We start from the raw sequence: 22,837 nt of genomic DNA on the forward strand, positions 1-22,837 counted from the left end.
GCGACGAGCAAAAAAGTGTTTACCTGGAACGAATCCTGAAAAAACGTGTGAGTTTAGATGTACAGTGATTTGGCAAGAGAATCAAGATATGCTCGCTGGTTTTGTTAATTAGCAGGTGCATTTGCAGATGGTGTCAACAAATTTATTACCATATGGAGATTCCAGGGGAATTAATTAGTGCGTGGAAGTTGCGTGGTAATGTGATGGTGTCAGCCCTTTTTGCTGAGTAAGACCAGAATGCATGTGGGGATTGGAAGAAGGACCAAATGCAAATGCTAGTCTATTCAGACCTCCAGACCTCTTCCTTTCAGAGGAAGACATCACTAGGTCCACACCCACCCCACACTCTCTCTGACTATAAAATGCCCAGATCTCTCTAGGGGCCTGGCTCTCTCTCCATCTCAATTCAACACAAGACACCACAACATAGCCCCATTTTCCCTCACAGGCTCACACCATCGTTCCACATCAAGAACACAAGGGAACAAGTCTCAGGAAAGAGCCATGGCGTCCTACGACAAGACCATCGCGACCGCGGCGTCGCTGGCGGCGTCCCTGATGCTGGTGCGCAGCCTGGCGAGCGAGCTGCTGCCGTCCGAGGTGCGCGACATGCTGTCCTCGGCGCTCAGCAACCTGCGGTCACGCATGACGTGGCAGCACACCATCATCATCGAGGAGACGGAGGGCTGGTCCAGCAACCGCGTCTACAACGCCGTCAGGGCCTACCTAGCGACGCGCATCAACACCGACATCAGCATGCAGCGCCTGCGCGTCAGCAGCACCGACGAGACCGCCGAGAAGATGGTGATTAGCATGGAGGCGGGCGAGGAGATGGCTGACGTCTATGGGGGAGTAGAGTTCAGGTGGTGCCTCGTCTCCCGTGAGGTCAAGGGCGACCCCAACAACAACGGCAATGGTCAGAGGGAGATCAAATCCTATGAGGTGAGCTTCCACAAGAAGCACAAGGAAAAAGCACTCAAAGAATACCTCCCGTTCATCGTGGCCACCGCCAAGGCCATAAAAGACGAGGAAAAGAGCCTAAATATATACATGAATGAGTACTCGGACGAGTGGTCACCAATTGACCTCCAGCACCCCTCGACGTTCGCCACGCTTGCCATGGACCAGAAGCAGAAACAGTCCATCATGGATGACCTTAACAGGTTCATCAAGAGAAAGGACTACTATAGGAGGATTGGTAAGGCATGGAAGCGAGGGTACCTGCTGTATGGTCCACCAGGAACTGGCAAGTCCAGCCTCATTGCCGCAATGGCCAACCACCTCAGGTTTGACATATACGATCTTGAGCTGACTGGGGTTGAATCCAACTCAGACCTCAGGAGGCTTCTCGTTGGGATGACCAACCGATCCATTCTTGTGGTTGAAGACATCGACTGTACCATCGAACTGAAGCAGCGGGAGGACGAGGAACAAGCCAAGTCCAGCTCTACAGAAAAGAAGGCAGAGGACAAGGTAACTTTGGAGTCTGAATACCTTGTATATATATAAACCTCACCTCTCCTTGATTCCACAGGTTTCTTACCTATGTTGATTGACAATTCGGTTGCTGTCTGCACAGGTAACATTATCCGGGCTGCTCAATTTTGTTGACGGGCTGTGGTCCACAAGTGGGGAGGAAAGAATCATCATCTTCACGACCAATTACAAGGAGCGTCTCGACCCAGCACTTCTGCGTCCTGGCAGGATGGACATGCACATCCACATGGGCTACTGCACCCGGGAGGCTTTCCGGATTCTTGCCAATAACTACCATTCCATCGACTATCACGTCACCTATCCAGAGATCGAAGGGCTGATCGAGGAGGTGACAGTGACGCCTGCAGAGGTCGCTGAGGTTCTGATGAGGAATGACGACACCGATGTTGCGCTCAGTGATCTTGTCGTGCTCCTAAACTCAAAGAAGGAAGATGCCAATCAGATCAAGAATGAAAGTAAGCAGGTGGAGGAGGAGAAAGATGCCAATGAGATGAAGACTGAAAACAAGCAGGTGGACGAGAAGAAAGATGCCAATGAGACGATGGATGATTCCACAGAAGATGAAAGCAGTTAGGAATGAGGAAGCTAACGGTGATCAAAGAGTGGTCGTATCATCTGTCCCCTGCGTACCATGTACATAGATCCTACATGAGATCCATTGCAAAATATGTGATCATTTTGACTACTAATAACATTGCGGATTTGGAGCAGTGAGGCACACTGGTACTTAACACAGTGTGCTTCTGAATAATTTTGTAAGTACCGTTGTAACAAGTTGCATATATGCAACATGACATCTTGTGAGCCAACTACAGAAACTAGTAACAAGTATCCAGCCAGCCTTGGCCATTTCTCGCCTACTTCATATGTGTGGTCTCAAGTTCTCTAACGTTCATCTATATTCATCCAACATTTATAATTTAAATGCCACGAGAAAATGATTATGTCCAAATCCTTACACAGCTCCGAAGCATCGATGGCCGACTCTGATACCAAAAATACACACGTATATATAGCTGAAATCCAAACTCTACTGGGTGTATCTACCTCCCAACAACCAGATCAATCTACCTCCCAGCTAGTACCATTAGATGGAGAGAACAAGGCAAGAAATTCTGGGTTTCTAGAATAAAATTGAAATGGCAGAGTAAACAAGGAGCATCACTATAAATCTGCAACAAATCAGCAACTAGTGCCCTCCCGTTATCCAACAGCTATGAAGTGAACGGAGCAGAGTAATAAGAGCAAGTGTGCATAAAAGATAACTTACAGGCTAGTATATGAGAGTCTGACATCTGCAAGATAACAAAGGTACAAGTCATTAGAGGTAATTACTCAAACAAAATTGGATCTTCATAATTCTGAGAAAAGTTGGAGCAACACACGAGAACAGTACATTAGCATTTAAGCTAAGGAAGCTGAGTAGTGTTATTTTGTCTCTATCGAAAGACAAGGTTTTTCCAAGTATCCCCTGAACAAGACATCAGAAAGACAGTATTAACTCCAAGGCAGTGGACACCATTTGTGCAACAAAATATAATAGTGAACTTCAAAGGTAGTGAAAATGAAATATACAATTACCTATAGAAAGATGAGGGAGGAGATTACCGTGAACAATTTGGCTACATGATCAATTGCCCAGCAGAGGACAGGTAGTGCAGCAGCTATTACAAAATGGAAAACCAGATCATGTGACCATATGTACTTAGCGAAAGGCAGAGATCAGACTCATCAACTTGCAAAGAATTAGATCATTGTCATCAGGAACATAAATGCAGCTGAAAAAGATGAATCATTCATTGTTGAGGTACGCAGGTATTTACCCTGAAGTACTTAAAGAGAATATGTCGAGGAGCAGGTATTTCCCAGCAATGAAAGCTTGCAGGCTCTGTCTGTATGATGTTTTGGCAAAACTGGAAGCACTCAAAGACCTATGTACACTTGTGGACTACCAACAAGCAAGAGATGATGCTCTCAGAACAAGGGTAACAGAATGAAAAACAAATGGAAACCATTGTCATGGCATTTAGACTTTAAAGAGATGATGCCCAGATGTCCAGTACAGAATGATCTTATACATGAGAAGCAGACAAAGAGATATGCCATGCCAAGTTGTCCACAAGGATCAACATGTTCATAGAAGATAAGAAAGAAACTCGCTCCACCAATTTATAAAATAAAAAATCATGCCGTCTAAGATACAACACTCGGCTAATATTTACTCTTGTCAGCGCCAATGCTTTGCAATCTCCTCATCCAGGATATGTGTAGCCTGCTGCCTGGAGCTATCATCCAGATTGCTATTGCTTGCCAGTAGACCTCGCAGCGCTCGCAGTTCTTCGGGGCTAGCCCTCTTGAACAGCCCCCTCAGAGCAATATTCGATGGACCCAGGGTATGGTGAATGTCTCGATCGTCAATGACCGCATGGGGTCTGGATCTCCAATATTCAGTACAGTTACGGTCTCTATCTTGTGCCTCGATTGCCTGTTAAGGATTAAAAGAACAGATTACTGCACAAATCTTAGTTACCTGTGGCTCCAACTAATTAACTTTATTGGGAAAAATCGTAGAGTAAATGTAAGCAGAACTACTTAGATTTATAGGAGCCAATACCAGCGGATCTACTCTGCCAATCATTTATGCAATTAAGCAATTATGAAAATGTAGCACCCTGAATTAGGTATTTAGGCTAATAATTTAATCGGTAAATGAAAGGTCAGGATTACAGAAGAGCCCATATTGCGCCTATACAGTTTCTTCAGAAATTAGTTAGTGAATGCCAAGAACCAGTGTCTCACCCGGACTGTTGCTGGTAATAAAAGCCCGAACATTTCAAGACCATCGATTGATCCCGGGGGCTGCAGAGTAGGAAGGTTAGGTCTTCCCATGCTTAGTTGTCTTCGGATTTCCATGTTCAGCCTTTCCCGGACCATGTTCCAACACTTGGTCGGGGACACATTGATGAAAACTTCACCCGGGCAATTCTCTAAAGTAACCTGAAAATGCATTAAGCAGTAATTGATCAAGATGCTGAAACAGAGGTATATATAGTAGGCCCAAGACTGGAATTTACCATAAACAAAGGTCCCTGCAACCCAGCGTCCAATATTTCAGAAACGTAGTATGCCATTTGCATTGGGTCCACAATGCTGAAGTATTTTACTCTGCTCCTAAACCCTGCATTTACAAAGAAATAGCGGTGCTAAGTACTAACGGAAGTAACAAAACAGAGGTCGGACTGGCAAAGATATCAAATATAATGTAACAATCTGGCTAGTCTTCTGCTAATCCATAACAGAAATTCCCCAGAATCAACCAAGCCTGAAAAGGTGTATCAACAATTAATTAGCCATGAAAATACGAACCTTTGGGGAAGATTGCTTGACTTGAAGACCACAACGTCCCTGATAATACAAGGCCAATTTCCAGAGGTTCAACAGAACTTCTGAACCGATGCACGACATTTGCTATGCGAGGACCCCTCTGTGCCACTCCATTCCTGTTGTGAATTTCCATAACAGGTTGTGCTAAGACAGATGGATGTCCCCTGGCCCTACCTTCTACAGCAGACTGTGATTCAGATTTCCTTTCAAGCCATCCATCGCTTGGTTGCTGATTGACTGAAGTCAAATGTCCATGATGGGCATTGCCTGAAGTAAAAAACCCATGTGGATTTTTCACAGCAAAAGGATCTACGAGTGGCTTTAAAACAGAGACACTAACGGATGCTTCCTGTGACGCACCCTGTGTCCGTGCAATATTTTTATCAAACTGCTGGCTTGGCACAGTACGGACCTGGCTGCTGCTTTTCTCACTCATTACCGAGGCATTAGTATCTGGTGTTACAAGACCATGATCCTTGTCCGAGTGACACAGAGTTGCATTAGAGTCAGATGCGATCAACCTATGGGATGTATTTGAGCTTTCTAAACTGGGATTCATGTTGGTTCTATCATGAATCATAGTAGGTGACCTGTTATGATGCTCACCATGTGATGATCTACAATTTCCAGTTTGAAGAGAAGATTCTCCACTCCCTTTCAATCCTGCCAAACCATGCAAACTTTTCATAGATTCACTTGAAGTATTGAAGGGTCTCGTCACAACATTGGAAGAAAATGATTGGCTAGATAAGATGGTTGCAGAGCTTCTCTGGTCTCCAAGCCTTCCATTATACCGCAATATGTTGGCAACACTGTTTGTTGGGCATGATGTATCATTCTTCACGCATGGCTCCTTTGATGGTGAAACATTTCCCGGTTTCATCTGCTCTGCAGAAGGGCAAGCATTATTAGTCTCCGGACTAGCTAAGCTCAGCATCTTATTTCCCTTATCTTTCTGTTCACTGGAAGCAGACGAAGGTACCAAGGATACTGTTGACGCCTGTGACATATAGGACCTTCTTGGGCCATCAGTTGATCTGCGAACAGTCCTGGAATCAGTGGCCTTTTCTCTTTTGACACATGAGCTCAAACTTAAGCCAAGATCAGAGACACCCCATCTGTGAACAGCACTCAACTTGCCCCCCAAAGCATCAGCTAAGATATTGAGCTCATTGACATCATATCGGAATAGGAAGAATCTTTTGTCCCAATCACATGAGCAAAGCTGCTTTGCATGTAAAAGGCAAGCATACTTTTCTGGGCAGCATGAACAGCCAGAAGCAGAAAGATGCAAATCATAGTAACAAAAGGCACACTCCCTATCAGTGGAATCAAATTCAGCGTCCATTTTCCTAGATTCAGATGGGGAGCATAGATTTTGCCTTTGCGCCAACTCCGTCTCAATTCGTGCCTAAGCAGTTAAGTTGTAAAAAATATCAGACTTTCCTGAGTTTAAAACAAAACGAAAATAAACTATTGCCACTGTCATTTACCTTGAGTGCTTTGCATATAGTGCTATCAGGTCCGCATACACTTTTCCACCTCAAATTATCAGCAGAATTCCTCTTCAGAAATAGGATATCCCACTGAGCTCTTATTGCTTCTCTTGCAGCCCCCAGCAACAGCTTATCATGGGAAACAGTTATTTTCCGAGCTTGTTCGCGATAAAGCTCCACAGCATTTTGTCCAACTGGCAACCAATCAATAGGCGCAACATTAACAGCTTCTGCACAATTGAAGCCACAATTGAAACCAGCATGGTACGCTCGCGGGAATGTCAGGACAAATTCGCCCTCACGTTGAACACAACGGTAGGCTTGTACTCCTTCAGATTTAAGTAGTGATGGTGAAAATTGAGTAACCTGCAGGAGTTGCAATTATTACTAAAATTTTTCCATACAAAAGACAATGAATACCTAGGAGGGACTAGGTACTTGACTTAATTAAGCGGAGAGGGTTTGGACCCAGGCTGGCTGACCCACCATCTATGCTGCTAGCCTGTAAGCCCCTGGGTGACTACTTAACAAACTACCTTACAATGTGCTTCATGCATATGCACTAGGCAAAAAAAAGCTAGTGGAAACAACACCAAAAACATCTGACAGATACTACATCGTCCCGTATAGAGAAGCATGTCAGTTTGAAACAATTCCCAGATAGGTAGTGGTAGCAACGTAGTTGGAAATGACACACCGCTCCGCATGTTCGAGAAAAAAAAGCAACGTAGTCGGAAAAGCATGGATATAATAAGATCACAGACCTTGCACAACACAGGATACATATTTAAATAAGATTTTCCAGTCAAGAGAAAACACTCACCAGGTTATGAAGCAAATCAGGTTGCTCCTCAAACAAGTCAGGTAGATGTTTCCTCATTGCAGACTCCAGATTCACAGCATCCTTTCCTGGAACTCCATACCACATCTTTGGGGCACCCCAATGCAAGTAGTTTAGGGAGTATAAATGATGATCCTCAACGTGCTGTTTGAAGACACAACATTGCAGAGTAAGACATCTCAGAGTGTGATAATATCAAATTTTAAAAAAACAAGCAAACTTAGAAAAGATATAGTCATGGATTCATAACAAGCAACAGCACAAGCTTTCTTACCCAGCAGAAAGATGAAAAGCACATGCCAACATACACCCAAGGCACCAACACACCAGAAATGTCACCACCCTCAAAAGAAAGAACTGACCCTTGTAGTCTAGGCAAGTTGTTTAGATTCCAACCAGATTGTGCGTATTTATCCTCAACATCAGATTTCATCTCAGGCGCTAACTTTGGAAAACCGCTGCCAAAACTTCCTGTCTCCAAATCAGCGCCATAAATCACCTACGTGATAATACATCTTTAATAAGTTAAGAATCAAAACCCAAGGTAAAATATCTATTAGAAAACTTGAGAATTACAATGGCTGATATGCAAGTGCTATGACTAGGTAAGACTACATGCAATGATGCAAACCATCATAGCATATCCAACAATACCACACCGCACAACTTAAGTAGGAACTCTCAACAAGGCTATAATCCATGGCATGGATATCACAGAGTTGTGACTTGTGATTCATATCATGCACACTTTCTAACATTCGAAATGAGCAATGAATTGTAAAGGACATATTCAATACCTCAATCTCTTCTGTGGGATTTTCAACTATACGCCAATATTCGCCTTCAATATCTTCCACTGATGGTGGTGAATTCATGGCATCTTTCCTAAAGTACTGCTCGCTGAAGTAATCTGCGTACTTCTGAAATTTATGTAGTGTGAGCTCTGGTCCAGGTTCAAATCCAAATCTTTCTGAGTTTTGTTGCACCCCGGTCTGACTTTGATTAAGATCACTGTTTTCTTCTGGCTCTGAAAGCTTTCTCCGCTTCTTCATCATTCCACCTCTTCTGCTCTTTTTGGATGAGGTCCGGTTTTGGAGCTTGTCAACCTTTTGTACCCGTGTAGAAAATTTTGAGCTTTCCCATGTGCTCTTCTCTTTAAGAAGGCACGGCGGCTTCCACGAAGGCGGGGGAACAATACGGCAAATCCCATATGGCTCTGCTGTTGGCCGTATACTCTCGATATATTTTAGAGTGTCCTTAAATTCCTGATCCACGAGAAAACATATTATAAATTGGGGTATGTAAATAAATTCAGTAGATCAACGGTGCTAGATAAACAGCAGTTAGCAAGATGGAAGGTACCTCCTCAGTAGGATGGTAAACAGGAGCCTCATCAAGAAAAGGCCTCCGTGCACCAGCAGGATCCCATCTTGCAATAACCTGCATGATGTGATATGACATAAGCCAACAAGAACACAACTTAACGGAAGTAATACAGCAATTTGGCAGAAGAATTCAAACCTTTTGACAGTCACTGCATGCTGCACATCCCCGAATAACCCCTTTTGGTAATTGTTGTCTGCGTCTCACTGAAGTTACACCCTGCCAAAAGAACATAGAAATATTGTGGAACACGTCAAAAACGTATTAGACTTCAATTGATTGGAGAAGGAAGAATTAATTAGAGCGGTAGAAAAGGCAACCTTTTCTGCTACTTCAACATCGGAATCTTCATCTGAGATATTGTCAAAGCGGCTATAATCTATTGGAGGTCTGTTACGCAGCGATTTCCTACATGTATGGCTCCCAGAAGTACTGCAGAGTGTGTCATTCCGACTCTGAGCTGAATAGGGTTGGCATTCCAAAGATTCAACATGTTTCTCACTGCTCTGAAATACGTGAACAGAACTAGAGTGAGCATCGGCAGGCTTGACATCCTTTTGGATTCCCTGCAACGCAAGGGCAGCAAAAGGTCCGAATCCAGGTGGAATTGAGGGCTCAGGATCCTCGCCAAGTGAGGCAGTTATGCACTCTGTTCCCATCATTACTGCAACAAGAGAAATACACCTTCATCAGGAACATCGTGATATATACGATCTCAGATAGATCAAAAAAAATGCACACCATTAACAAACCAAGGCAAACATAAGAACATAGCAGCTCTTCGACTAAACTAGAGTTATGCACGTCCGTACATTTGCATCATTTTGCTCATGAAAAGCACCAGTTAACCATTAAACCACACCATCATAAAAAAACTGAGAACAGCGAAGAAACATATGTTGCTAGCACGGATCAAGTACCAAGTTTGGCAAGCAATGTAGACCCTTGCCATGCAAGAATGACTAGACTAACCTTACCGCCATCGGCTAGATCAAAACATTCTACAGCATGTTACAAGAGGCTATTAGCTGAAACAATCAGTATCTCTCTAATCTATCCACAACCTTAAGAAAGCAATTGAAACATGAGGTGTGTCCATGAGGGATCTATCCCCAGTTCCCCACACACATCAAGAAAAGAAAAGAAAAAACCTAGAGACAGGAAACACACGTCCTGGAACCACAGCCTAGGAATTGAAGAAAGCCAGATGAAGTGGTAAGTTGGTGTGGTATCTGAAGATAAGATGCAGTTACCTAATTCGTTCAGAAAACCTCAATCCCCACCCACCCACCGTGGATCGATCCAGATCGGGGTTCGATTGAATCCGCTCTAATGGAGCCTAGAAGCTAGCCGGCGTTGGGGTTGGCGGCGCACGGCGGATGCAACGTAGGGCAGAAAGGGAGAGAGGGATGAGGTCGGTGGTTGACAGGTGACGGAGACGGCTCTCTCTCCTCTACCTCATTTTTTCCCCTCTCTCTATTTCTCCTGTGGATGGATATATACTTGGGCACCATGAACAGCTCCTCCCAGACCAAATCGAACTAGAAGAAAATTTCCATGGCGGTGGTTCTAACACGAAATCGCGCTCCTGATGCTCAGATCTACTGCAACTAATCCCAATCCAAGCACACAAAAAAAACTGTATTGATACAGATAATCAAACAGGAAGAGCAAGCATGAGGAATCGATCGATCGATCCCCAATCCACCGAACAGAATCAAGCAAGACGAAGATGAGGAAGAAGGGGGGATTTACCGGTTCTCGCACAGATCGAATCCCCCTGTTTCAATCGTCGTTCATGTCGTCATCATTCTTACGTTTTTTTGCCACAAGATTGCAGATCCCCGATTCAAGACCTCGTCGTCAGCAAGCAGCAGCACGAGGATTGTGATTACCAGTTCGAGTTTCGTTCGTTGGTTGTTGTTGTTCTTGATTTGCTTGCTTGCTTTGCTGCTTGTGCTCAACAAGCCAGGAGCTTGGAAACCCCAATCCCTCCAAGCAAGCTGCTTTCTTTGGGAGGAGAGAGCAGAGCAGAGCAGCAAAACATGCAGAGGGGTTATTTATTGTTCTTGTTGTTGATGAGATCCATCCACCCAGAGGACACAGGGACACAGAAGAAAAGAGGAGAGGAGATAGGAATACCACGGGGACAAAGGAAACCTAAAGCAGGATAAAGCAATATAAATAGTTTCAGTTCCAAAGAGAAAGAAAATACTGCTACTAGTATGATGGCATCATAGATAGATAGATAAATGGCCGGCTTGCTGTGGAATGTGGCCATTTTCTGCTGCTGACCAAACCCACACACAAGCACAGGTTCAGATAACAGCTGGAGAGAAAGGATTAGGGTTGGGTAATTGGATTAGCATTGCAACTCTGATTAGAGCACAAGCAAAAGGCTTTATTTTTGGGGTGTGAAAGAGCAAAACGTGTGGCGTGTCTCCTTTTAGCCTCAAACGGTGGGCGTCCTTGTCCTGGATTTTAAAGTTGGGCTAGTACTAGTACCTGCACAATTAATTAGTCATCAATAGATTAGTACGGATTACGGAGTAATTAGCTTTGTAATAATGATAGAATGACGGATAAATGTGAACCATTTTTTTTACTTATAAAGTTTAGATTTGGTGTTTGTCTATTCATTTCTTTACGATCCTTCTCTTTTTGCGTCTAATAAGCTGGTCCGTCAAACTCGTGAGTGAGTTAAGAAATCAATCAATAATCAGTTCCTCTCCTCATTTTCTAATGTTGTTTCTCCTCTCAATTTTTAGTGAGCTTGGTTTTATAGTTCGAATCTACCAAAGGGTATCACCATGCTTCAATGTTATTGGTACATAGCCTAAATATTAATGCATCGTCATTTTTATCTATGGATTTTATTTTATTTGTGATACAGCAAAGCACGGGATGCCAGATTATTTTTACCATAGTGGCTTGAAAGACGTGCTGGATTTTATTTTATTTGTGACATAGCCTAAATGGGCTTCTTACGGCCCACAGTCCATTCTCCAAGGCCTTGTTTGTTTCACAGTGAAAGACTATTTTGCAGCCCATTAACCACTCCCGGTACTCCTCTAATGGGCTGTTTGGTTTACTTCAGCCCAAACAGCCGAGCCTATTGCAAAAAGAAAAACATACTCTGATAATTTCGAGAGAAATAGAAAACAAATCTTAGCACTACGCAAGTGGCCTTGTGGCCCACGGGCCAGTTTATTTTCTCAACAAAAGAGAAGAAACATAGAGTTCTCATTACAATAAGTTATTAAAAAAAAGAGTTCTTATAATACGGAGTAATAAATTTTGAACAGCAGAAGATCGAGTAGAGCTCAGAATTTCGTGTTCCAAAAGAAGAAGCAGAATTTCGAGTAGAGTTCTTATTACATTACGGGCGCTTCTTTGTCTCTTTTGAGAGGAGTTAAGCTAGCTTCTTGTGGAACACGAAATTGTGAGCTCACCGAAGATCGAGAGGAAGCTAGAAGAAAGAAGAAGCCGATCTCGAAGAAGAAGAAGAAACCATCTCAGCAATGTCGTCGTCATCGTCTTACTCTTGCAGGGAGTACCTGACGGTGCTGGCGACGGCGGCGGGGACGGCCATGGCGCTCGGCGCCGCGTACGAGCTCCGTGACATGGCCTCCGCCGCCGCCCGCTCCTTCCTCGCCCGTCTCTCCCCCCGCCGCGTCGTCGTCATCGACGAGACCGACGGCCTCTCCCCCAACCGCCTCTTCGACGCCGCCCGCTCCTACCTCAGCTCCTCCTCCTCCTCCGTCTCCGCCACCGCCCGCCGCCTCCGCGCCACCCGCCTCGAGGACTCCTCCTCCTCCGGCGCCGGCGCCGGCGCCACGGTGGTCACCATAGACCTCGGCGAGCAGACCACCGACTCCCACGACGGCGTCTCCTACACCTGGCGCCTCCTCGTCTCCCCCAACCCCGGCGCCAACACCAACAATCCCCACACCAAATCCGGCCATGGCGGCCACGGCGGCCACGCCCCGACCAAATCCTTGGAGCTCACCTTCCACAAGAAGCACACGGAGAAAGCCCTGAGCTCCTACATCCCCCACATAATCTCCGCCGCCGACGAGATCCGGTCCAAGAACAGGGCGCTCAAGATGCACATGGTGGAGTACGACGCGTGGGCCGCCGTCGACCTGCGGCACCCGTCGACGTTCGCCACGCTCGCCATGCCCGCCGCCCACAAGCGCTCCATCATCGCCGACCTCGACCGCTTCGTCACTCGCAGGGACCACTACGCGAAGACCGGGCGGGCGTGGAAGCGGGGGTACCTCCTCCATGGCCCGCCGGGGACCGGCAAGTCGAGCCTGGTGGCCGCCATGGCCAACCACCTCAGGTTCGACGTCTACGACCTCGAGCTCCCCGCCGTCTCCTCCAACTCCGACCTCCGCCGCCTCCTCGTCGGCGTCGCCAACCGGTCCATCCTCCTAATCGAGGACATCGACCGCAGCAGCAGCGTCGTCGTCAACGGCGGCGGCGCACTCCGTAACCACCGCGATGCCGGCGCCGGAGACGAGGACGAAGACGGCGGCGGGGGGAAGGTGACGCTGTCGGGGCTGCTCAACTTCGTGGACGGGCTGTGGTCGACGACGGGGGAGGAGAGGATCGTCGTCTTCACCACCAACCATAAAGAGCGGCTCGACCCGGCGCTGCTCCGGCCGGGCAGGATGGACGTGCACGTCCACATGGGGTTCTGCACGCCGGAGTCGTTCCGGGTCCTGGCCGGGAACTACCACTCCGTGGAGGACCATGACATGTTTCCGGAGATCGAGCGGCTGCTGGAGGAGGTGCCGGTCACGCCGGCGGAGGTCGCCGAGGTCTTGATGAGGAACGACGGCGCCGATGCCGCGTTCCGGGACCTTCTTGAGTTCATTGAGGGGAAGAGGATGGAAGGTGGTGAGAGCAAAGAATGAATTATAGAAGACATTTCCTACGGAGTACCATATTTGTCAGTACAAATTTTTTTTGTTTCATGTCATGGTTTCTAAGATTATTGGAACAATCCCTTCTGTTAAAAAAAGGTCTTGCTAGAAGGAAACAGTGCTAAATTACAGAGCAATTTTATTAAGCCACTGGCTATATGCTACACCTTGGCAACATTCCAGGCTAGTTGTTGTTTTTTCTTTTTTGCGAGGAGCCAGGCTAGTTGCTGTTACCATTAGTTACATCATTTTCAATTGCATATTGCAACGAAGGCACCTTTCTGAACTCGGTTCTGCTAGCAAATTGGGAACACAAGGCAGCAACCCTCCACTGCTCCTGCTAGCTAGCTGATGAAAACAACATCTTCCCTCAGCTGAAGCTTGTAGCAAATTTCGAGTAGAGCTCTTGCAAACACATGATCCCAACAATATATATAGTGCTGACCAATGTCTACCGGGTCTATCTATTATACTTACACTAAGCAATCTCAATCTTAATCACAAATTTACAATTGCCTTCTCTCTAGTCTTTCCCAAACTTACAGTAAACAGCCGTTTCTCCAGAGAAAATAAATAAAGAATGAAGTATCCAAAACCTTTTTTTTAAAGTAGTATCCAAAACCTGGCCTGACTCTTGCCCGCAAAAAAAAAGAAACCTGGCCTGACTCTGACAAACACAAGTTTTACAACCTTCTTGTTTCTAAAAAAAGAAAACAGGCGGTCTGGCGCCGTACTGGACCGGCAAACCGCCGGCGAGCAAAGCAGAGACAGCCGGACGCCGTTTAGAACTGGGCTTACGGGGCCCTTCTTACCGCCCGGTTGGCAACATGGGCTTCGGTGGCAGGCCCAAGTCGAAAGGAAGCAAGCCTAAGCCCATGAGTCCCAAGAGCCTCAGTGTCCTCGTCGGTCTCGAGGCCCTCGCTTAAATACTCTCTTCTCCCTCTCTCGCTTATCTATCGATCGATCTCTCTTCCCCCCCTTTCCCTCGGCCGCGTCGCCATCGCCACCGTCGCCGACGCCGTCCGTCGGTCTAGAACCAGAGAAGCGACTGCCCAGGCGCTGCCGCCCGTAGGTACGTAATCAATCTCCAGTTTAATCGTCCCGCGCGCATTTGAATTTCCTTCCCGTACGTCTCCGCGCCCTTCGTCTCCGGCGCCGGTCGCCGCGGGCGGCGGGCGGGGGGAAATCGGCCGGTGTGGTCGCTTAGGTTTAATCCGCTGGGCGCTGGTAAAAGGTCGGGAGTAGTTCCCTGATGACTTTCAAGGGTTCGATTTTATGTTTCGCTGGGGGGGAGTAGTTTCGGTGGCGGAGGACATGGCCGCCGCCGCCGCCGCCGTGGCTAGCTGCTTGACACAGAACCCGGTACGGAGGAGGTTTACTTGAGTTCACGGTGCCCAATTTTTCAGTTGCTTAACTCGATGGCCAGGTTAGGTTTTGGTACTCTCGATCAGATCATGTCACATCAACTTGTATGCATCCTCGTTTGTGCTGTGCAGGTGTTTGTGACTTTTCCTGGACCTATCAGTGGAGCGGCAGAGGCCGAAACAGAAATGGCGTCGTCCGCTGATGAGGCGGCCTCCGACGGTGGCGACGTTCGATCCGAAAGGGGGAAGAAGTCGTACATGGCAGAGACTCGACAGTGCTTGGTACTTGCTAGGCAGAGCCTGCCTCGTGACGTGTACGACGAGTTTGTCAAGACCATGACTGAGATTTGGAAAAGGAGGTATGTGAGATTTTCCGACTGCATTGCCTCCTAGCTTCTAGCTTATCTGAGATTTTCCAACTGCAGTGTCGATCCTGACGGTGAAATCAGGAATATCTCCGTCGAAAGCTACAAAGAGACGGTCATGGAGCTATTCCAGGGCCAGCCTGAAGTCATGCAGGGCTTCATCTACTTTACACAAGGCCATAGCCCCTTCAAGGACAATGCTATCCGGATGGAAAATCCATTAGATTTCATTCAGAGACTGAAGGTGCTCGAGAAAATTCTCATCATCGATCCTCTTGCGGGTGCTTATTTTGTGCCGGTGGTTGTTAACTTGATCTTTACTTTATGCCTGCAGAGAAACCCTGACATCACTAACGAGGAGTATGCCGCTATTATCAAGACCTTGCTAGCATACAGAAAGCAAGGAGGGACCATGACCGTTGCAGATGTTTTCCATAATGTACTTGTTAATTCTTCAGTAATTGTATACTTATTTATTTCTCAGCAAAAGATTGGATGGAAGAATGGTTAAAAAACATAGACTGGAAGTATCAGGGCTGATTCATAGTAATTCTTTGTGTTTGTACTTTGTAGGTGAAGAAATGCTTGAGTAACTGTCCCGAGTTACTAGATGAGTTTATAAAAGTTTATCTGCCACCTCGCCCAAATGTTGCTCTGCCAGATGAGGAGTCCTGCAGAAATCTGAAGCCTGGTCGAGTGGGCGAGGTAACATATCACATAGCTCATATCATTATTTACCATAGCACACGCTGTTCATATGAAATGGCTTATATATCAGTCAGTTTTTATCATATCACGTTGCTGTTGGTTGCAATGTTTATGAGACTTTTCTCATCAAAATTTACATCATTGTTCTTGTCTATTATATGAACCTATATATGTGACATAATCATCTCATCGGTTCTCCTTTGCAGGCCATTTCAAGCATTACTCCAGATGCTTATCACAACTTGGATAGTATCCTTATGGAAGATGATGATAGCGAAGAAGGTGCGCCGAAGTTTAATATTCCTTCTGCTCTGAACACAAAGCACGCCTTAGGTTCTTGGCTTTGACAATCACCTACGAAGACCAGACACAAACATTCGTCAACCTTTCTTAATAATACGGCTGAAAATGTTGTTTGCAATCGCTATTATTTTGAAGTGTGCCGCCCTAGCTATTGAGAAATACATCAATATATTTTGCTAGATCTGATCTTTAGAAATGAAATAATAAGATGCAGTCTACAGCAGGTTCAGTAATTTAATACATGTACTCACCTCTGATAGGTTATGAAGAACCGCCTTGTGCCGAAGAGGGCGAGGAAGACAAGGTTGAGCCCTTGCCAGACTGGATTCCCTCAAGAGAAAAGGAATTTCCCCCAAAGGCAGACATCACTAACTGCAAACGTTACACTCGTAGCTATTACCTGCTACCAGATAATGTAAATTCCCACAAACTTATGAGCTCCTCATGTAAATTACTGGCACAACTAATTCAAACCTACTCGTCCTCAATCGCAGTGTATAACTCTTCAATCAAGCTACCAGACCGAACTGGGAAGGTCTATTTTCAATGATTGTTTGGTTTGTAGCACATCTGGGAGTGAGCGATCAGATGGCTCTAAGTGCAAAACTAAAAATGAATCATCTGCTGGGTGTGAGGAATCGGATAGCTGTAAGCCCAAAATTGAAAATAAATTTGAATCAACAATTTCGGCATGTGAAGAGGAAATGTAAGTACCCAGTTCCTGATTTGTTTTGATGTTCAGCCTTTGTTTCATTCCTTCAGCTATCGGGGGATAATCAATGGTTTTCGTAACTTCCTTTTTATTAATTTAAGATGATTCACGGTTGTGTTTTATTTAAGGTTTGAGAGTGACATGCTGTTGCATTGGTTTAGTGAGACTGCTGACTTTATTTCAAATCTCCAACAGCATGTTGACAGAGATTTGAAGATTAATGAACATCTATCTCGTAAGAACGATACACTGCCCAGAATGTTTAGAATAAGCCTCTTTGTTCAGTTATTAAACTTAATTTATTTTTGCCTTTTTTTCTTGTGCAAAGCTCTACACCGGAAGTGCATTCAAAAACTATATAATGATGATTACGATCATTATTGTTTGTTGGAGAGTAAGAACACTAGTGCTGCTCTTGCTGTTCTACTTTCTCGTTTAAATCAGAAGGTTGAAGATTTGTCGGAGGCACGTTTATGTTTGCATAAGACACGCTCACAGGTTATTGCCAAAAATTACTACAAATCGCTAGATCATCATGGCCCCTCTTTCAAAATATTGGATACAAAGAGGATGAGCCAAAAAGGTAGTTTGAACTTTCACTCTTCCCAAAAATAACATTACCTGTAATACTCTATTAGGCCCTGCTAAGCCTAGATCCTACATTAAGCAATGGATTCAAGAAAGTCTTGCATTTTTTTCCTTCTTAACCATTGATGCACGTGTCTCTCTTGCAGCTTTGCTGGTTGAAGCCAAAGAAATCAATAAAACGAGGTTGAATGTTGCAGATGAATATGCTAATCCTGTGATGCATGAGGACATAAGCAGTATCATTTCCTCTGCATGCGCTTCTGATGAGAAGCAGATGATGACTTGGACAAAACTAGTACATCCATTTCTTTCGGCTAATTGTCAATGGCCAGACTACTTGAAGGAAACTGTAGCTCACAAAGAGGCTTGTGAAGATTGTGGTATCAAAAAAGATTTCCTTGGTAGCATTCCCAATGATTCACCTGCTCACAAGCTTTCTTTAACTCCCAAGGTATAGCAGGAAATAATCTGTTCATTATCCACGTCAAGTTAAACTAACCTGCACTCTGTTAATTTTCGTTTCAGAGTGGTGGGAAAAACTCCATCGATTGTAGTTCTTCGCATGATGTTTTTGATGCGGAGATCGAGGAGGGTGAGTTCATACCCGCTAAAGAACCAACAAGTAGTGATGTTTCTGCATCTGTTGGAGATGGATTGAGCTTTCGATGTCTGGCAACTGATACTTCCCGACCTAGTACTTGTGACCACGGGAATGAGCCTGAATCGCAGCATGAATCAAGGCAGCACTCCAGAAGAACAGCTAAATCGCGTGGTGTGAAAGGAGGTGCTTGTTGTTCTCTCATGGTGCTCTGCAGGCTTTACCAGGTATTCAGGATTTACTTTTACCTTGCTCCCTGTAATTTCTTTTTTTTTTGTTGGCAAGTCAACAAACTAAGCATCTTTTCCACAAACTGCCATGATTCGTCCCTGCATTGTAATTTTTTTATGCATTCCTTATATGGCAGATTTTATACGAGAGACTACAAACTGCGAGAAATTTATGTACCAGCGATCTATATGAAGAGTAATGTCCAGGATGCTGTGAATTGTTCAGTCCTCGCCATTGGAGGGTTTTTTTTATTCACAACATTTTCTTTGAATGGTGCAGATTTAAGGAGAAACTCTGCAGACTGCTTGATCACTCTATTGACAATTGCAATTTTGAAGACTTCTGTCTGAAATTTCTTGGGCCAAAGTCCTTCGAACTTTTCACTCTGGATAAAGTGATAAAGCGAGTCACCAAGCAGGTAATCTAAATCGAACGTGTGATTATGATTATATGATCTATGCATTTAAATGTCTTGTCTTTCTCTATGATTAGATCATTATAAATTCGTTGAGTTAACATTATTTGTTCGCCTCAGATTCTTGGGCACGCGTAATACAGTTACTTCTGTTTATTTGCAGCTTTGCATACTTTCTTCAAGTGATCAAGACAACTCGCTTCTTCAGTTCCTTGAGAAATTAAGAAGACCAATTCAACCCAAAATATTGCCGCAACATCAAAGTGTAATTATGCAATCCTTGTTATATTTTACTTGCCAGTTACCACCAGGGTGTTTTGTTATAACAAATTTCACCCCGTTCATCAGGACATATATAGATGCAAAGTACATTCTTAGGTCTATTTCACATTTATATCAATTGATGCATGTGCTTTCTCCCAGTCACCAACCCAGCAATCAAATGGGCTGCTGAAGCATGATCGGGAGGAGCAAGAGAAAGCTTCCATTGATGATACTGGAAAACTGACGTCACGCCATTTTCAGAGAAGGTAGTGACCCTTTGAAAAAGGAGTATAAATCCCTACTGATTTCAGCTCGTTTCCTGTAGTCTAACACGATGCAAATTGTTGCAGGAAAAAACGCAAGTTGGAGAACTGCCCAGGGAGTTGCTCTCAGCTTGGAATAAAGGATTCAAACTCGTAGTTGATTAGTAAATGCATGGTTGCTGTATATCTCTATGTATACCTTGTTGTGTAGTATAACATGTTAGATAGCACCAAATGCAATTTTTTATGATAGATGTTGACCCTTAGAAGGCCAGATATTTCTTTGTCGGTCAATAAAGTCTGTCAATATTTGCATAATGCACCCACATCAATTTATTGGACTGCTGCAAAATACATTATTACATATGTGAATCGATCATACGGCCAGAACAGGACTTGATGTAAATCCGTCTTCCGTTGATGGTGTTACTGCCTTCTCAGATGCAAATTGGGCCGGCTAGCTGCTAGGTTGATAGAAGATGTAGCGGAGGTTTCTTAGTATTTCTCGAGTCAAACTTGGTATAACAAGAGCTAGCAACAGTATCAAGATCAAGTGCCGAATATAAAGCTCTAGTCAACACACAAGAACATAAATATCATATGTTACGAAATCCGGCGGATGCATGATCAAGGATGGCACCGAGGCACGATATTTGTTAACGAGGTTGGGCTGAATCCTACATCCCGGTGCATGACTACGGGCGCTCCTCCCCCATGATGCCGCAACACCGGCCACCCTGGGCGTCGGCACAAAACCGTCGGCTCCCCCTGCGAGACTATTGCTATTATGTTGTCATGATTTTTTTGGACTACTCATGGTGCCTTTATATATTAGGCCCGGGTTACACGTGTTCGACTCCAACACCTAACCATCTGCTAATCCAAGTCCAACTGTAATTCTACTCGTACACATATTCGACATATATCTGCGACGCCTCGCCGCACAGACTGGGCCTCGGCTTCTGCCCACGCTGCGACGCATGCGGTCCGTCGGCCTCCCGGCACCTGCTCCTGACCCCCTTGCTATCAATCCTGGAATCAGACGTCCCGCACCTGGCCTCCCTTGTCCTTATGTCCTTTGCCTTTTTCCTTTGAACCCGACCAGAACAACATTACACGTGAAGGCCTAACATACATATACATGCAAGTTTTCTTCCGTTTCTTCACTACTTGAATTCCAATCCGATTAGTACTCTCACAGCATGTCTTTTTCTTTTTCTTCTTGGAATCCGAGCCAAACTAGTCTTGCATGCAAATCCTTCCTTTATTCTATGCCCACGCCGATGACTTTCCTTCCGTCGATTCAAACGAAACCTGCGAACAAAAATCCTTGTGTGCCGCCGTCTTTACACGTATGCAGTAGAACTCTTACTCAGATTTTCAATCCATCTTCCGCAGCCTCGTCCGACGAAACTCTGGTGTCTGTCACCTGCTGCACGAGCACGCAGCCGCCAGCACTTTGTAAAAGTCGCACCCTTTGCAAATTATATGCACAAATCCGTTTTGCACCCTGGCCACCTACATCGTCGACACAACTCGTCCCCCATGCCGCCCTGTGCTACACCCGATCCACCGCTATACCGCGATGCATCCCGCCCCGATCTATCCGGTCGTCCTTGCGTCTGGTCACCGGTCTGATCGCGAGCCGAAGCCGTCGTCCGATCCGCGACGTCTTCCCGGCCACTGTGTCGGCCCGATCACCACGCCTGGTTGATCCTTGCCAACTGCAGCCCATCGAACGGTTCAGGCCGCCTGCCTGAAGTGTCCGACTCCACCGATCGCAAATCCGATCGCCGTCATGCTCCACCTTGCACCGCATTGGACGTTCCGTGGCGCCCGTCGAGTATGATTCTCACACATCCCACAAGATCTTCTGCATCCCCTTAACCTCGCTCTGATACCACTTGTTACGAAATCCGGCGGATGCACGATCAAGGATGACACCGAGGCACGATATTTGTTAACGAGGTTCGGCCGAAGGCTACATCCTCGGGGCATGACTACGGGCGCTCCTTCCCCCAACGCCGCAACACCGGCCACTCTAGGCGCTGGCTCCCCCGCGAGTCTATTGCTATTATGTTGTCATGATCTTTTTGGGCTACCCGCGGTGCCTTTATATATTAGGCCCGGGTTACACGTGTTCGACTCCAACACCTAACCCTCTGCTAATCCAAGTCCAACTGTAACCCTACTCGTACACATATTCGACATATATCTCAACATCATGCATTTGGTATCGTCGTTGCTTGAGGAGCTAGCCTGGCGTAATTCAGAAGAATATACATGTACGTACGTCTTTGGTGTCACAATCTAGTGGCAACTTATTTGTCAGCTAACCCTGTTTTCGATCGACGTAAGAAGAAAGCACATTGAGATAGATTAATTGTCAGTTTGTGATGGAGAGATCTAACGGCCGGCAAACAAACAGTTGGGAATTCAGTTTGTCCATTCCAATTAAGCTAGGATCGAGTTGCATTGTCGATCAAAAGAATGTGGAGGAATTCGGGCTTGAATTTGTAATCTCTAATCTTATTGTGGAGACCTGAATCAGAATGAATAATAATCTAGTGGCAGGCTAATTAACCATGCGCATGCATACAAAACTTAATTAATTTGCACAGAGCTCATCATCAAAGGAAGCAAATCACGCGACAGAATCTGATCGATCAGCTGAAGCTAGAAGAAGAAGAAGAAACAAAAATGCAGCAGCAGAGGCGTCCATTATCAGAGCTGGGGGGTGTCGAGGTATGTGGCGAGGCTGTCGGAGGATCGGCAGGAGAGCGAGGACGCCGACCGGGGCGTCGTCGGCGGGCGGTCGAGGCGGCGGCCGAAGCTGTCGTAGTGGATCGCCCCGGCGAAGTCCAGCGGCTGACACCGGCCACCCATCAGGATCGCCCGCCGCCAGATCCCCTCGCCGTCGTCCACGTCGACGAAGTTGCCCTTCTTGCCGCCGGTGTCCATGGCCGCCGCCGGCCGCGGCGCCACGCTTGCTGCCGTAGTCGCCGTCGAGGACCTCCTGCTGCTGCCGTAGGCGGTGCGGAGGCGGTTGCGGCGGAGGAGGCGGCGCGTGGCGCGGGAGCAGCGGGCCACCAGGCTCGACACCCGCCCCGCCAGCTGCCCCGCGTAGCTCGTCGCCGTTCTCCCGTGCACCGCCATGGACGCAAGCAGTACAGTTCTGATCTAGAGTGGAACCAGTGGAGCTGTGTTGCATGCGATCGAGTGAGGAAGAAGGAGTGAGTGAGTGACAGCAGTTAATGGTCCCACTTATCTGGATCCGCGAGCGAGCTAGCGCGGGAACTTCGGGGGGGCTTTGACTGACCGAGCTTCCCTTAAAGTAGTTCCATGGCCCGTTTGGTGTAAGCAGGCCGCAGCCCAATTACACGGCCCGTTCGGTGGAAGCAGGCCGCAGCCCAACTGAGCCCGGCGATTTTTGTGAAGTCAAAGAGTTGTATGCTTTGCTTGCCAATTTTTGTGAAGTTGAATCGTAACCAAAA

At 46.1% G+C, this 22,837-nt stretch overlaps 5 protein-coding genes across 6 annotated transcripts; 3 read left to right on the forward strand and 2 right to left on the reverse strand.

Moving 5' to 3' along the window:
- Positions 1-203: 203 nt before the first annotated feature.
- On the forward strand, positions 204-2,357 carry LOC100824372 (AAA-ATPase At3g50940). The gene is made up of 2 exons (XM_010232660.3): positions 204-1,473; positions 1,580-2,357. Exons 1-2 carry the CDS (start codon positions 505-507, stop codon positions 2,069-2,071), a joined length of 1,461 nt encoding a protein of 486 aa, XP_010230962.1. The 5' UTR covers positions 204-504; the 3' UTR covers positions 2,072-2,357.
- A 1,132-nt stretch (positions 2,358-3,489) lies between these two features.
- LOC100844367 (lysine-specific demethylase JMJ703) lies at positions 3,490-10,871 on the reverse strand. Its single transcript, XM_003567749.4, has 12 exons — positions 10,357-10,871; positions 8,922-9,265; positions 8,740-8,820; positions 8,581-8,658; positions 8,016-8,483; positions 7,493-7,717; positions 7,201-7,362; positions 6,375-6,743; positions 4,864-6,292; positions 4,572-4,675; positions 4,297-4,494; positions 3,490-3,982 (listed from the first exon to the last, which is right to left on the reverse strand). Exons 2-12 carry the CDS (start codon positions 9,261-9,263, stop codon positions 3,725-3,727), a joined length of 3,714 nt encoding a protein of 1,237 aa, XP_003567797.1. The 5' UTR covers positions 9,264-9,265; positions 10,357-10,871; the 3' UTR covers positions 3,490-3,724.
- Positions 10,872-11,907: 1,036 nt separating this feature from the next.
- Positions 11,908-13,656, forward strand: LOC100824674 (AAA-ATPase At3g50940). Its single transcript, XM_003565774.3, has one exon. It carries the CDS (start codon positions 12,123-12,125, stop codon positions 13,521-13,523), a length of 1,401 nt encoding a protein of 466 aa, XP_003565822.1. The 5' UTR covers positions 11,908-12,122; the 3' UTR covers positions 13,524-13,656.
- Positions 13,657-14,493: 837 nt separating this feature from the next.
- Positions 14,494-19,695, forward strand: LOC100824977 (paired amphipathic helix protein Sin3-like 5). Of its 2 annotated transcripts, XM_010232661.3 has the most exons (17): positions 14,494-14,604; positions 15,029-15,255; positions 15,322-15,505; positions 15,596-15,700; positions 15,835-15,966; positions 16,176-16,251; positions 16,533-16,687; positions 16,767-16,978; positions 17,113-17,219; positions 17,313-17,567; positions 17,719-18,023; positions 18,098-18,397; positions 18,538-18,596; positions 18,681-18,819; positions 18,980-19,081; positions 19,240-19,346; positions 19,431-19,695. In XM_010232661.3, exons 2-17 carry the CDS (start codon positions 15,083-15,085, stop codon positions 19,498-19,500), a joined length of 2,481 nt encoding a protein of 826 aa, XP_010230963.1. In that variant the 5' UTR covers positions 14,494-14,604; positions 15,029-15,082; the 3' UTR covers positions 19,501-19,695. The 2 variants fall into 2 exon arrangements, with proteins under 2 accessions (XP_010230963.1, XP_014753954.1); XM_014898468.2 differs by lacking the exons at positions 18,538-18,596; positions 18,980-19,081; positions 19,240-19,346; positions 19,431-19,695.
- Positions 19,696-21,987: 2,292 nt separating this feature from the next.
- Positions 21,988-22,833, reverse strand: LOC104583082. Its single transcript, XM_010234797.3, has one exon. It carries the CDS (start codon positions 22,497-22,499, stop codon positions 22,068-22,070), a length of 432 nt encoding a protein of 143 aa, XP_010233099.1. The 5' UTR covers positions 22,500-22,833; the 3' UTR covers positions 21,988-22,067.
- Between the last annotated feature and the right edge of the window lie 4 nt (positions 22,834-22,837).

The sequence above is a fragment of the Brachypodium distachyon genome, chromosome 2, assembly GCF_000005505.3.
Source record: "Brachypodium distachyon strain Bd21 chromosome 2, Brachypodium_distachyon_v3.0, whole genome shotgun sequence".
NCBI lineage: Eukaryota > Viridiplantae > Streptophyta > Magnoliopsida > Poales > Poaceae > Brachypodium > Brachypodium distachyon.

Excerpts from the sequence above, each read along its gene's own strand:
- LOC100824372 (XM_010232660.3), top strand. The coding sequence starts at position 505 with ATGGCGTCCTACGACAAGACCATCGCGACCGCGGCGTCGCTGGCGGCG. Across the intron at positions 1,474-1,579 it reads AAAAGAAGGCAGAGGACAAG|GTAACATTATCCGGGCTGCT; the intron begins GTAACTTTGGAG and ends CTGTCTGCACAG.
- LOC100844367 (XM_003567749.4), bottom strand. The coding sequence starts at position 9,263 with ATGATGGGAACAGAGTGCATAACTGCCTCACTTGGCGAGGATCCTGAG. Across the intron at positions 6,744-7,200 it reads CTGATTTGCTTCATAACCTG|GTTACTCAATTTTCACCATC; the intron begins GTGAGTGTTTTC and ends CAACTCCTGCAG. Across the intron at positions 3,983-4,296 it reads TATTACCAGCAACAGTCCGG|GCAATCGAGGCACAAGATAG; the intron begins GTGAGACACTGG and ends AATCCTTAACAG.
- LOC100824674 (XM_003565774.3), top strand. The coding sequence starts at position 12,123 with ATGTCGTCGTCATCGTCTTACTCTTGCAGGGAGTACCTGACGGTGCTG.
- LOC100824977 (XM_010232661.3), top strand. The coding sequence starts at position 15,083 with ATGGCGTCGTCCGCTGATGAGGCGGCCTCCGACGGTGGCGACGTTCGA. Across the intron at positions 18,024-18,097 it reads AGCTTTCTTTAACTCCCAAG|AGTGGTGGGAAAAACTCCAT; the intron begins GTATAGCAGGAA and ends TTTTCGTTTCAG. Across the intron at positions 18,398-18,537 it reads TGCTCTGCAGGCTTTACCAG|ATTTTATACGAGAGACTACA; the intron begins GTATTCAGGATT and ends CTTATATGGCAG.
- LOC104583082 (XM_010234797.3), bottom strand. The coding sequence starts at position 22,499 with ATGGCGGTGCACGGGAGAACGGCGACGAGCTACGCGGGGCAGCTGGCG.